The following is a 15,183-nucleotide window of genomic DNA, read 5'->3' as shown; positions in this document are numbered from 1 at the left end:
TCTTCAGAAGGTGCCCAAAGGACACATTGCTGCAGCATCCACAGGCTGGCACGAATTCTGGGTCTGAAGCCCTTAATATTTCAGGTGTAAATTAGGATTTATGCATTGTCCTGCACAGGCTGCATGGTGCACATGGGGTTAAACTCCATCTGGGAGAGGCACAATGGGGGAAAAAGGAAAACAACTCAGGCAGCCAGGCACTGCTCTCCAGCTCAGAGAAGCCGTCTCCCACGTGAGCCTCCCAACTCTCTTGCACACTGCCTACTAGAGAGCGGTGTGGAAGCATCAGGCTGGAAGGAGGAAGGGGGCCATTTCATACAGCCAGGTCTGCACTCTTTCTAATTCAGAGCCTCCTTAGAGCACATACTCTCCATTACTACAGCAGCAGTATGGTCTTTCAAGTCTTCTTTGCAGATCTGTTTATTGCTGGCACAAAAACTACTGAACATTAAAGCTAGTGTTACACACGACATCCAAAGTGCTAAAACTACGGTTAACAGATGAAAGTCTTTGTCTACTCACAGCTACGCTCCACCAAGGAGCATGAACTTACCACTTGGTGAGGTGAATGAGCTCATGTTATCCAGAACTTAGGAACAGAACATAAGGGAAAACACCATGAGGAAAGTTCGGGGCAAGTGTTATAGTCTGTGTTCATGTGCACATTTCTCAAAAAAATTGATTAGCTTTTGTTGCAGAGAGCTCCTGATGCACACAGATCTTGGAGCAGACAAGAAATGCACCCAGGGATTATGCCACAGACTGGGAAAAGGAATATAAAATTCTTGGTGCAGGTTAACTGGTAGAAAAACCAGCAACTGAACCTGAGAAATGACAGAGCCAAGAGCTGAGGCTGGCAAATCTAATTATCATCCTACACATCATTTAATCAGTTTCCTTTAATCCCTTTTTCCCTAGTTTAAAAAAAAAAATGCAGTGAGCTAATCCAATCATCTGTATTTAAAATATATGTAGTAAGACCTGTAATTGAATTATTGTAGAGCTTGTTTTAAAGGTTATCTTCACAAGTTTCTGAAGAGCAAAGCAGTGAGGAATCACACTTGCCTCAAATAGAATTCTGCACCCTAAGCATTTCTTGAATATATATTTGGAAAAGACACATCCTAACACAGACTCTATCACTGTTCAACTCTCCTGCAGAACTTGTACAGTTACAACTACAAATAAATTACCATGCAGTTTTTAAATTTTTGTTCAAAATGCAAAATCCCTGTCCACCAGCTGCATTGGTATGAACATTCGTCACCAATAAATATTTTGAAGAGGGATGGTCTTTTCATCAAGTATTTGGTATGCACTGAGGAACTCATGAGTGATACCAATGCTTGTCTTAAGAAGCTCACAAGTAACCAGAAGGATGTCAGGAAAAGGTAAACTAAGCCCAGAGTCAAGTCATCAGTGGGGTCATGGTATGAGACATCAACAGATAAAACCTGGGAGACCGAGCTAATCTGGGCACTGGCAACCAAATAAAGCAAATAAAAAAGTCAGAAAAACATTCAAATTCATGTCCCCTTTGACAGTCATGCAATCTGTAACCTTTTTACAGCTGCATTTTGGATGCAACAGGGAAAGGAAGTCTTAGGGAGGTGAGCAACCAGATCTGGAGACATCCAATTCTCATGGCTGCAGACAAAGGAGGAGGTTAGGGTGCTTTCAACATGCAGAAGTGCAAATTCCATTATAAACTCCTGAAGGTGAGCATACAAGAGTAAAAAGAACCATAGATTGGCTTCAGTTGGAAGAGACTGTAAAGTTCATCTCATCAACCCCCCTGCCATAGGCAGGGACACCTTCCACCAGACCAGGTTGCTCAGAGCCCCATCCCACCTGGCTTTTAACACTGCCAGGATGGGGCAAAACCAGCTTCTCTGGGCAACCTGTGACAGTGCCTCACCACCCTCATCAGGAAGAACTTTTTCCTAATAGCTAATTTCAACCTATTCTCTTTCAGTTTGAAGGCATTCCTCCTTGTCCTGGCACTACAAGCTCTTGTAAAAAGTCCCTCTCCATTGTTCTTGTAGGCTCCCCTTCAGGTGTCCTAGTTAGATCACCCTGAACATTGAACAAACCCAATTCTCTCAATTTTTCTTCACAGGAGAGGTGCTCCATCCCTCCTATATAAATAAGGACAAAATTGAAAGGGGAGCTAAAATGGTCTGCAGGAGCAAACAGCTTCTAGGGAAAGAGAACATGAAATTATCACCATTGCCTTATCTCTAACACATGAGCAAACAGTGACAGTCACTATAAAAGAGACTCCTCAACATAGTAGGTCATAGTCCTTCTTCCCACTGTCTGTTCTTACATGAGCTTGACCTCACGAGACAAAGGCACTGTGGGGTACAAGCATATATAAAAAGTTCCTAACACAGAAGTGAGAACATTTCATCCAGCCCTGCAGCCTGTCAGATTCAAGCCTACAACTGGCAAAGAGTGTCCCCCCCACAGCACAGTTTCTACATCTGTTGCACTGACAGAGATTAATAAAATAAATGGAGTAAATCTTTTTCACCTACAGAGCAACCCCACAGACTGTTTCCAAAGAACAAAATGCAGGCAGCTCTCTTGCTGGCAGCATTTTTTTCCTACCAATCTGAAGAGTCTAATTGGCTGTCACTCCTATAAGTGAGCTCAGATCAAAGTGGGGACAAGTGGACTGAGCAAAATTTTTTGAGTGCCCAGAAGCAGTAGCTTGATTTGGGTTAGCAGCTAGCAGCTAGCATGCTGCAGAGGCATTTCTGTTTTATCACAGTATCACCTTATGAATGATCATAAAGCCCATCCCTGCAGAGACAGTGGGAGCCAGATGCTCTCTGAAATTTGTGAAAAGTTGGTGAGATTGTGAAAATCGATGTACAGAAATAAAATCAAGTTCGGAAACCCACCATCAGAACAGTACTGCAAGTAGCAGAATTCCTTTCTGGAAGTTTGCTAGGTTTTTGCATGCCTAACTCATCTTCAGAAACAGTAAAATTTCTTCCTTACTAGGAGGTGGAATTATGCAAAGACTAATTCGAAATGAAGATGTCTGCAGCAGGAATTGTTCTAACAGCATCTTTCTGCTGATGGCTTAGACAATCTGTGCTGTATTATCCAGGGGACTGGAGCCATGGCACAACCCAGAGTCCACCAACTTCTCCAACCATTTCTACCACAGTACAATGAAAAATAAAGCTGCTGCTGGCTGCTGATCCAAACCATCATATCATCAGGCCAAAGAGAACTTCTGATTTCAAACCAGCTGGGATGTCAATAAACAGCCTGCAACACAGCCTGACATGGAGGTCTATGCCTCATGCAGATCTCAGTCTCAGTTCTGACCCATAAAGCAGCTGTGCACAAACAAACCACTAGAAATCCCTGCTCCGGTCAGTGGCGCTACTCATGAGCTTGAGCCTCATTTTCACCAAATGGATGGAGAACAAGAGATCAGCAAAAAGTCAGCTGGCAGCAGTGAGACATTCTCTTACCTTCCATGGCATATTTCATATCCTGGGCAAAAAGACTCCACATCACCTCTGCGCTGATCTTCCCAACTGCAAGCTCCTGAGGAAACCTGAGGGGACATTTAGAAAAGGCTTTGGCACACATCAAAGCAAAGGGCTCTTTTTTATTTAGCTCTGAGCTACACTACAAGCTGAAAAGCTCAACATTATAGATGCTTCCTTCACCCTAGATAAAGTACTAGGTGAAAATTGGAGATCATGGACTGGACTCTGTGGCATAGATTAAGTAACCTGAAAAACTGGTTTTAACTCAAAAAGACAGGACCTGGATTCGTCTTTCCTAGAAGAGGTGTACACAGTCACTCTGCGAATGTGATCTCAGTGCCCTTGCACCTTTTTCTTCTTCCTTGTCCGTTTTTTTCTTTCTCCTTTTAGAGGGTTACTAGGCTGACAGGTGATTGCTAATCATGTTAAATCAATGATGATTAGGGCATAATCCAGGTCTTTGTGTGTAGTACATTGTAGGATCTCTGTCCCTCTCTGCCCTGTGGGACTGTAGGAGGGGTATCCACTGGTTAAGCAGACCTATTTCAGGGTCCTTTCTAATGCTGTGCTGACTCCACCCAATGCAATCTCCCAGTGCTGCGCTGAACACCACATTCCTAAACCACATTGTAAGACACCACAGCACCACTATGTGCATTAATGTGCACCCCTGAACAGCTCAACATCAGAAAAAACCAAAAGAACTCTCACCCCAGTTTCAGGTGCCTCCCTGAGTTCAGGATTGTAATAATCAGGGTTTGTGCTCGAACGCCATCGTAACTGAACCCTTTGAAACTCTTCCATCCCAATCAAAAAGTTATTTATATAGACAGAGACAGATAAGACAGAAAGACAGACAGACAAGATAAGTACTTCTATAAATGAACAAGTGACAGAAGAGATAGAAAGCAGTTTAACAAATAAAGCAGAGCACACACAGACTAGCAATAGTCATACATGACACAGAGGATTCTTACTGATTCAGGACTGGGGTATAAGAGTTCTTATCCTCTTCTATGATGGAAACTATCAAAGTGATGAGCTTGGGCCAGAAATCAAGGTTCCTTATGCTGGGGCCCTGTTCCTCGGGAGGAAGGTCCTGAGTTTTGTTCTGGGAAGGAAGCAATTGGAAAACCAGCATTAAAATTTAAGGGGAAAAAAAAAGCTGGCAGATGCAGATGACCATGCAGATGACATGACCAAGTCACCTGTGGACCCTTTCTTCCAAAGAGCTTAACATTATTAATGACTGCTGGCAACTTGTCTGATCTAATGCAAAACACGGTAACATGCCAAACCATGTTGCTAGCTGGTAGCCTCAAACCCAACTAACCCCTGTTCTGTCATCTACCATGCCAAGCCCAGGCCAGGCTCCAGGAGACCTGCTGAGACATCATTTGCCCTAAGCCTATTCCAAATACTTACTCTTTAGGTACCTGGCTGGTGACTATATCCCCGCTGACATGCTGAGTGTGCATTACTACAGAGGCCAGTGGTGCTTTCACACATTTGAGAAGAGTTTGTGTCTAGAGGCACCACCTAAACCCAGTGCAGGATACTGGGTGCCTGAAAACAAGGTAAAATCTCACTGTTTGAGGTTTACATATGCTAATGACAGTTTCCTTGGTCAGCCTACATTTGCTGTAATTGGCTTTTGCTTGCTCAAAGCTATGTCAAACCTTCCCTTCACGAATAACTGCTGAGGCTGGCAAAATGCATTGTAATTAGTGTAAAACAGCTATCATCCTCCCCTTACTAATTAATGCTCATTAATTGATTACAAATTTTGTGCACTCAGAAGATAAAAAGTCATGCAACTTTGTGCTGGCTTTTTGTATCAATTAGTATTCTTGTTATTATCTTAAGAAAATCAGAAAAATTGGATTTCTGCTTGCTTATCAGCTACTCACAGGATCTGTCTGGTACTCCCGACTATACAGCTCATGACAGTTGTTGAAAATGTACTCGTAGGTGGAGTTGAGGCAAGCCTTTACACAGTCCTTCACTACCTGGCTGGCTCGGGGTGGACTCTGCAGCTCTTGGACCTGGCAAGGGTATAACAAAGAGTGTCAAACAAGGCACGGTTCATAAAACAAACAGGGAAAGAACACATCGCCGTTCCGGAAACCACTCGGGGCTTGGTGGATCTGCTTCCAGCAACTTGTGACCTGAAACCACAAATGAGTCACTCCCCCCAGGCAGAAAAAAGCAGTGACAACACTTATCTCCCCAAAGGACCACTTGAAACATAAAAGAGATTCTGATGTGCCAAGGAAGATTCCCCAGAACAGACAGATCATGTGGCTTGATAGGTGTATAATCTGAACCAAACACACAATTTCTGCTGAATTTATAGGACTTTGTTACAAAGCCAGCGGGCAATCTTCCCCAGCATTGGAAGAATGTGCAACAGACCAGCGGAGCAGTTTACATCTGATCTGGAAAGCCTTGCTGAAGACCACTTGTCTACCTTTAAATACAGAAAACTTTCATTAAGTACGTCTTTCATCACAAACTTTCTTAAATTTTAAAGCAACCAGAATCCTTAGGGACATGCCAACTGGTATGCCTTGCAACAGCAGCTGTTTTCATTATTTCATTGCTACGTTGTTTTAGAAAAATGCTGCAGGGGTACTTTAAACTAAACAGACAGGCAATCACCTGCAAATACAACTATAACCTAAAAATTTTGGTATTTTCAGTACCTCTAAACTTTTTGGAGTATTTCTATAAATCAAACTTCCAACACAGACAGACTATCTGAATTAATACTCTAAAATAAAGTTCTAAATCATCATTTACCCTAGCGCTTAGGAGTAAAATTTTAAGCACTTCCTGAAGTAGCTCAAATTGAACACTTGCTTTGTTTTTTGGTAAAACAAAAATTTTCAAGTGACATGTACTAACTGATAATGCTAGGTTGTAAACTCTTAAAAAAGTTTAGAAGCCAAAAATCAGGAATATAAAATAATCTCATTACACACTGCTAGGACAATAAACTTAACTACGAAACCAGCACATTAGCATTCACAACAACTCTGCTGGATCTCTACTGAGAGATATTATCCCATTTCAGTATCTTATCCTCCACGAGAGAAACTCTAAAATATTTACTAGATAAAGATAGTGAAAAACCTTCCTAAAGTTATTAAAAAAGCAAATTACCTTCCTGAAACGAGACAATTTCCTTTATTCCTCCTCCTCCTGTTTTTTTTTTCCTTTTTCGGGGGGGGAGAGGGTTGTACTGTCTTTATGACTCAAGAACAATAGGGAAAAAGCAATTTACATCCTCAAAATGCAAAATACAGAGAGGTAAAGACAAAATGTGGATGTTTATATATGGTCAGCAGATGATTTCCATTTTCCTAAAGTGTCTAAAGCACAGAAACATGAAACAATGGTTTGAAAATAGGAAATCAACTCCTGGGGGAAAAAACTGCAGAGATGCCATTCCCATCCCCACCCATATCCCTACCTTCATCCTGAAAAAAGTGATGCTGGTCAGCAAATCCACTGTAGACTTCAGGTCCTGCAGCCGTTCACGGCTGCTGGCTGGGAAGTTATTCTGTTGACAGAAAAGGGAAATCCTGTTGGAAAGCACAGTCAGATCCATGCAAGGCTTCAAGCATGTGCTAAATAAGGAAACTGTCTTGGAAACATTTCCTGCTCAAGAAGCTTGCACCAGTCAAAACAATGCTCAATAAATAAGGCCTTTTTGCTGCAGGAACTTATCTGTTTGCTTAATTAAACAGCTTCTCATACAAATAAACGTAAAGTCTGTGGATGCCAGGAGACTGACAGCCCTTGGTGGCAGGAAATCTCTCCTTGGCTGTAGAAAGAGCAGGCTGGGAACAGCCTCACCAGTGGCAGCCCTGGCCTTTTGCCTGAGGTTGTGTGAGCCCTTTCCTTTCTGCACTCAGTGCTTGGTTTTTTGGCTTCTCTTCTGAGAGGCCAAGGGGTGTGGTGTATTCAACACCTCTCCAGAGAAACAAACAAGACCAAGAAAGAAAAATTAACACTGATCCCATGAGAAAGTATTGGAACTAGCCAGAACCCTGTGAGATCCCTATGTAAATACATATGCTGAATGCAGCTAGCTTTGCTTCTTGCACAAAACTCTTCCCTTTCTGACCTCAGGTACTGTGCCCTTTCCTACATTCCCACTGTCTCCACCCTGTGTCCTTTAACAGCATTCATGTCCCTCAGCATGTCCTTACATTCAAGCTGATGTGAATGGTTTTGCTGCAAGCAAAACAGCAGGGGCAACCTTCTCTTGGACAGACTCTTCACATCTGCACTTTCAAAAATTATTAGATAGGAAGGTGAAAAGGGTGGAGGGGAAAAAGTTTTCACTTTTTACTGAGGACTTGCAGAAAAATATGCTGTCTCTTGACAGTAGTAACTGAATATTACTGCAGTTCAGCTACCCACTGCAGGCAATTTGATGTTCTTTGCAGCCATTTGTAGATGGTCCTTCTGAGACAACTCTCCTTTTAGAGTTAAGGCCTCCACACATGGACTCTCTGGAACTTAGGGTATTTATCGAAATCGAAGATTTCCATGGGTCAAGACCTAAATACAAACCTTCTGATGAATGTAAATTGCCATCTCCTGTCTGGAAAGCTGCAAACTAACAACTTTTCTTACAGAATTTAACTTGCCCTATAGGGGTCTTAAAATAATTACTAAGTGCTCCCGTAATGCTTCAGCCATTTCTCTAAATATAATGGCAATTAGATTACACCTAAATTATTTAAACTACACAAATCTTTCCTGGTTCTTTATATAAGATCTTACTTTTTTGTGCACAATCCAGTTGCATTAGCCACCAAAAAGCAGCTTTTACTGAATACCAAGCAAACAAAAAAGGCAGCACTGCTACAGATTCCTATTGCCATGGGTTGGTAATTTTCTCTCTGCTACTCAGTGGATCAGCACTCTATTTAGACCTTCTCTTATTGGTAATGTAGCTTTAGAATAGCTCTTCCCACAATATTCCTTTTATCTTCTTTTGCACCTTGCCCCTTTTCCTTTTTGTTTTGTCTTCCTAATGCACTTCTCTTAATCTCCTTGTGTTTTTCTCTTCCATATGTTTTTCTGTGTTTCAGGTAAATGCTGAAATCAGAGGTGGATAACTAAATAAAATCAAAGCTCAGATTTGGCCACCATTTTCAAAATTTTCAATGAATTAGTCACCAATTGAAATAACATAACATAGCAAGGAATTTAAGGGAAAAAAACCAGCCAGGTCACATGATAAGACGATGTTGACTCTGGAGCAGCAAAGAAAGAAAGTGGAGGGTTCATGAAGCCTGTTGGACTAATGTCAACATTTGAAATTAATCTGCTGAAGTGAGGGGGGATCTCAAATCTGACAGTACATCACGATTCAAGTTTGCCAAACCTAAAGTAAGTGACAACATGGTCCTTTAAAATATTTCTGTCATAGCATAGAACAACTCTGTTTTCCCTTTTTAGATAATACCTGAAGTAGCTGATAAGAGTAATTCAAATTATTTAATCCAATCCAACTCGGATTGGAAACTTCTGGGAAAATATCAGAGATAAGCACAGTTCACAATCCTCAAATTATTTCAGAAGTCTTGAGGAATTATAATGGAAGAAAAAAACAAGGTCTAAGTTCTATCCATGAGGAAAACAAAATGGTACATTTGAGCAACAAGCTTGTCATGACAATTCCTTAAGACACAAACTGTGCAACAAGTTAGAAATGCAAGAGAAATCCAAATGGTGTGTTTCCCATGCCCACCGGAATACCTGTAAGGATTCTTTTTATTCCCACTCACCCTGTACATTGAGAGATCAATCCGAAGTGAATTATGAAGCTGGTCCAGAAGCTTCACAAATCGTTCTTTCTGTTGAGCAGAAAACACCAATAAACGTTCACATATCACCACTGTCCAATCCATATTCAGAGTAAGCAGCAGGGTATCAGGTAATCAGTGTTACATCTCATGAGAGCAGGAGGAAGCAGTATGGATACACAGCACTGTGCAAACAGTACTTTCATTTGATTCTTGGATTTACTTTTAAACTGTAATTATTTCTGAAGTCTGTGAAACATCAGAATTGTCAGAAAAAACACTCCATTATCACTCTGAAGTTAGAGGCAGAACAGAAACCTCTTTGATTTTCCATCTGCAATTTACACTGAATTTGTATTTGAGAGAAAATGCTTATTCAGAGATTAATAAAGTTCCAGCAGAAAAGGGTCTAATTCAGAGCAATGATACAGCTCCATGATCTTATCTGTATCAGTGACAAGTACTACAGACTTCTTGTGACATAACTTCTTGAGGTTAGGTCTCTCCACTGAAGAGGTCAGGTCTCTCCACTGAATTCTGATTTGGCATTGTGAACACCTCCTCAATCTATTTATAAATTCTCAATCTGATGGGAAGTATTAGCTTTTCCAAATACTTTTCCAGCATGCTCAACTCCACCACAAGTTATTTGCAAAACATTTTAACCATTAGGAGGACAGACTTCTTTTGTGGTGGTGGTGATTTTTTTCTTAGAGCAGTTGCTGTTTTTAAAAACAAAGTTCTGAAATTACCAGATCACACAGTGATCTGGTAAATGCTGAAATCAGAGGTGGATAACTAAATAAAATCAAAGCTCAGATTTGGCCACCATTTTCAAAATTTTCAATGAATTAGTCACCAACTGAAATAACATAACATAGCAAGGAATTTAAGGGAAAAAAAACAATAGCACCAACAGCACTAACATGCAGAGTTAGTATTGTTTGCTCATTCCATACCATCTGTGCTCCACTGCAATGTGAACACAAAGAATAAACATCACAATGCATTACACTGATTGATATCTGAAATGTGTGATGATCAAGACAATAAACCCATGCTCTTTGTCTGGTGTAAAAGAGTTCCACTGCTTCCAACTCCTCAGAGATTTAATGTTCCTTAACAGAACAAGTTATTTACTGAAGGGTGAAAGCCCTGTAGGCAAATTAAAGAATGCCAATTGCAACACTACCAAACACACAAACCTACCCCAAAATTGGAGGCTGCAAAGCGGTCCGAAGCAGACACATTTGTGGAGGCAGTGGTGTGTGCATAATAAGCATTGATATTGGCAAGTAAGGTGCTCATCACAGCTGGCACGCCTGGGCACATGTATTTAGAGGAGAGACATGCAAAATGCCTGCAAAAGGACAGTGATATAAGTCATTCTGGTCTCTTTTGTGGCAGCAGACTTGACTTTATCCCTTTAATAGACCCCTTTTGCTGGTGGGCACCATGAACAGATGGAAGTTACGTTTCATCCCTTTATAGAACTCCAGTATCTCAGAGCTTTTTTCAGAAAGATGCCATCTAGACAACAGCTCAAAACAAAGAGAAATCCCTTCACTGCAGCCATTTCCAGATCATAAAACAGCTTCTCAACCATTTGTTGCCAGCAGTACATGGCTTAGTGATGCCCTGGGTCCTGATGCCAATTCCTAGAACCAAGCCTGACACAAGGAAATTTACACAATTTGCTGCCGCTTGAGGCAGACACAGGTTGTGAGGGGTCATGAGGCAGCAGCAACTGGAAAGCATTAATGCCCAGTGAGAGAACACATTAGTATTTCTGTGCTGCACTTTTACGTGATTCCTTATGGCTAACCCATTCAGCCTCCAAGAAGCATGCACATTGATTTGCATTTTCCCCTTCTCTCATTAAATGCAAGGAACCCTCCTCCAGGAAATCTCAAAATTATGCTAGGAGCATCCAGGCTTGTGAAATGATTAAAAAATTCTTAAAAAAAATCTGTTAGACCTAAAAAAAAAAAAAAATAGAGCTTAAGAGGTCTTATATCATGGGAAATGGCAAGTAAAGTTCATTCCAAGAGGCAGAAGAGATGGGCCATTTTTATGCAGAAATACTCACTAAATTCCCAGATTAAACTGGGGAGCTATTTTCCAAATGTAACTTTCTCCCTAAGGGACTCATAGAATCATAGAATAGTTTGGGTTGGAGGGGACTTTTAAAGGTCATCTAGTCCAACCTCTTCAGTGATCAGGGACCCCTTCAACCACATCAGGTTGCTCAAAATCCCATTCAACATCCCATTCAACACTTCCAGGGATAGGACATCTACCACCTCTCTGGGCAGCCTAGCCTATCCATCCACTGTTTCACCACACTCATAGTGAAGTATTTCTTCCTTTTATCTATCCTAAATCTAACCTCTTCAAGTTTAAAACCATGCTTGCTGCATGACACTTATGTACCAATTGGTCATTTAGGCACTGGGTAAATATAAGCACATGAAATGGCTTTGTTTAGCTTCAAGAAGAGAAGCCATGAGGACTGGGGATCTAATCAGAGAGGCAGTAGACCTTCATCCTTGGAAATTTTCCACACCCCTGAGCAGCCTAGTCCAACTTTCAAGTTAGCCCTGCTATAAGCAGTGACTAGACTTCCAGAGAAATCCACCAATTCTTTTCTATTTTGGCTTAAACCAATAGGCAGAAAAGCTGCTTGCAAGGTGACATAAGTACAGCTCATAACTCATCTTAGGACCTGTAACCCAAAACTTTCAGCTTCTAATGTGAAAAAGTTCACTTTTGTCTGCTACATTTTATATTACATTTGAAATAAGAAATGAGCTAAGCATAGCAATACTAGTCTTTAAGAGGAAGAATGACTAATCCCAAATCCAAGCAAAAGTATACAGACAAGGAAAAGGTTCTTTGAAGATACAGAACTGCATTAGCCTAGCTCCGAAGAGGACAAATCAATGGCACCATTACTCAAACTTTCTTCAAATGCTTTCAGCAGCACCTGGGAAATCAGTCACTTCAAAGGACTGTAACACTTGCCACAACAGACACATAGGACAAATACTTCCACAAAACTTCATCCCTTCTCATATCATCAGAAATCTCCAGTGGGAACCTTGAGCAACACCTTTTTAACAGAAGAATTCTCAAACAGAGATTTGAGAGTCTCAAAACAGAAATGGCAAACAATAATTTCTAGACTGCGAGGACACCAGTGATTCAAGGACAGGCGGTCTCTTCCCTCGCACAGTAAACCCCATAAGGAGCAGCTGTCACTGCCAAGCTTTCCATTACCAATACACTTCATCTTCTAAATAGTAAGAGTCACATCAATTAGTTCCACCAATTATCAGCGCTAAGGAACACAAGAAATGCATCTTACGTCATGGCCTGGTATATTGACTCAATGCCATAACGCATTGCAAATTCATCCACGATCTCTTGGGCTGTCTCATCAAAGTACACCTTCCATGCATCATCTCCTTTGGCATCAGGGATCTTCACCACCCCATTCCCTTGCACATCTGTGAGATGGTGAAAGAGGTTCTGAAAGACAAAACAGGAACAAGTTTGTATGTGAGGCTGCTGAAGCCTCTAAGTAAGATTCATGAAGAGCTTGGAACTGCTGAGGTGGTGGCACTAACACAAATTTCTTCATTCTCCTCTTTCTTTCCCCCTGCCCACTCTGTATTTTCTGCTTTTACCTTCTTTTCTTCTTGAAAGAATCTCATAGCTGAATTTTTCACATGCTTACCTACAACTTTACCCAGCAGACATTGTGAACGATGCAGAAGAGTGCTTCAGTGCACTGAAACCATACACTAATTAGTTTGCCCGAAACCTACACGTTTCTGTCCTCAAAATGAAAATGCCTTAATAGGGACAAGCTATTTAAACTAGCTGACGTTACAGCTCTGTATCAGCGTTGTAATTATTATTATACAGAACAGTCCAAACAGATTTTTTTTTCCTGAAAAGAACACCCTTAAGATCACCCCTAGCAACTAGACACTTGCATTATTATTCAACATAACTCTTCACTTTATCCAACACTGCAAAAGTTTTCAGCTATCATTGCTATGCAGAAACTGCACATTCAGCTCAGTGGGTTACTCAGTAATCCTCAAATTCATGTCACTTACAGATTCATCAGCCTTTCAGACAGCTGACTCCCTACAGTAAGGGATGCAAAAGTCTAATGATCTCATTAGGAGATAGAGGACTCTGCTTTACACTACTGTTTTTCCTGATTGTATTATTCTTGCTGTAAATCATCTTCATTTTAGAATACACAAAAGAAAGAAGGTGATAATAAAAAGATACCTATTTGCAAAAAAAGAGCAGCAAGTAATCACGCATGTTCAAAGGGAAAAACCAAAACAGCTTACCAAATAATAGCCATCACTGAATTAAAAAACAATAAATATATACTGAAGGACATAACACAGCCTCCTAAAAGAAGCCGACTTTCTGAGCTTCATATCTACCTTACAGAGAGCTCCCTGGTAAAGGCTAGAAGACACCACAGAGCTCATCCAGCTCAATGTCTGGATAAATATGTTGTTCCCGTAGATGAACATTCCTCTCTGTGATACAACTGTCCTTCTCTGTCTAAGATTAAATTGCTGCTTAACCCTCACTGACCTCAAGATATTCTTGTATACAGGACTCTGACTACTCTTCCTTACTCAGGCACTTTTGAGACTGACCCTGCTGCCTGCCTTTTCTTTGACACAGATAGACTGGGCATCTCTCCAAGACAGGGTTTTCCCTTTAGTCCTTCTCATAAGTCATCTTTGGATTTCTCCCAACTTCTGCAGCACTGCCTGTGCAGCTCAGTCCATCCTGAGACAGGTCAGTGCCTAGAAACCTCAGTTTAATCTTCTGTTCCCCAACAGTTGTTCATAACTACACACCACTGCAGCAGCACCGAAGAATTTATGCCACCAATACCTGCATCATTTAACAGCCCAAGACAGAGACTCCCTCCTCAACCAGAATTTACTCGTAATGATTTTAGTATGCTTCCTCTAAAGAAAGACAGAGGTACAGCACATGTTGAAAACATCAGTCAAGGAAATTCAGAGGTTTCTCATCCTGGGCTCTGAATGAAACCAAAGCCTGATCTCTTCCTGACAGCAGCACAGCTGTGATAGTGGGACAGACTGAGCCAGCCAGTCCCCAGTGTGGGGGAGACAGCTTAAATCTGCCTTTGCCTCCCTGACAAATGTGGGTTTGATGATTCAGTGTGTTACCAGGCCTGCATGGGAGGGAAAAGAAGGCTCACCTAGGGCAAAAGAGGAACATTTCAAGGAAATAAAGGTCAGAAGATTGCTTCTTCAATAGTCAGAAAGAACAGTGTGATATTCCCACTTACCTCATGAAGGCAAGTGTACTGAATATGATATGGAGCCACCTTCTCCTCGCCTTTGATCTCCACACTGATTTGCAGGCGGATAGCCCCAGACACTGCAGACTTATCTGTTCGCTTCTCTAGAAGGCAAAAGCATCAGCAATTATATGCACTGTTCATGTTCAGAGCACAGCCATCTCGGGGTGACAACTATGGCAAGAGAAACTGCTGGACCATCAGGCTGAGTCACCACAGAGAAAACTTTCTCTCTTCTTTCAAAACACTGAATAATACCAAGTAGACATCAGCAAAACAACTGTCATGATACACCCTCAATATGACATATCTAACTACAACTACGCACATTTTTAGACGTAAGACAGCCTTTCTGTCAGCAAATGTGCTACAGGGTCTCGGATTCAGTCAGCTGAACTAGAACCACCAAGGACAGATTCCTTTTCTGAGAACAGTGCTGACTGATGTGGAATTTGTCCCTAACTTCACC

The 15,183-nt window shown here is 41.3% G+C and overlaps 1 protein-coding gene across 6 annotated transcripts in view; it reads right to left on the bottom strand.

The window, feature by feature from the left end:
* The window catches only part of UNC13B (unc-13 homolog B), a 206,156-nt gene that overhangs the window by 45,184 nt on the left and 145,789 nt on the right, over positions 1-15,183 (bottom strand). For all 6 annotated transcript variants that reach the window (XM_069001087.1, XM_069001089.1, XM_069001090.1 and 3 more), the window contains 8 exons: positions 14,703-14,818; positions 12,708-12,871; positions 10,550-10,700; positions 9,323-9,391; positions 6,991-7,080; positions 5,426-5,560; positions 4,493-4,626; positions 3,495-3,580 (listed from right to left, as the gene is read on the bottom strand). In XM_069001087.1, the coding sequence (XP_068857188.1) occupies positions 3,495-3,580; positions 4,493-4,626; positions 5,426-5,560; positions 6,991-7,080; positions 9,323-9,391; positions 10,550-10,700; positions 12,708-12,871; positions 14,703-14,818 (945 nt within the window). The remainder of the gene's footprint in view (positions 1-3,494; positions 3,581-4,492; positions 4,627-5,425; positions 5,561-6,990; positions 7,081-9,322; positions 9,392-10,549; positions 10,701-12,707; positions 12,872-14,702; positions 14,819-15,183) is intronic.

This window comes from Aphelocoma coerulescens (assembly GCF_041296385.1).
Source record: "Aphelocoma coerulescens isolate FSJ_1873_10779 chromosome Z unlocalized genomic scaffold, UR_Acoe_1.0 ChrZ, whole genome shotgun sequence".
Lineage (NCBI taxonomy): Eukaryota > Metazoa > Chordata > Aves > Passeriformes > Corvidae > Aphelocoma > Aphelocoma coerulescens.
Note: the sequence above shows the minus strand (reverse complement) of the source record. Positions and strands in the feature narration are given on the sequence as shown.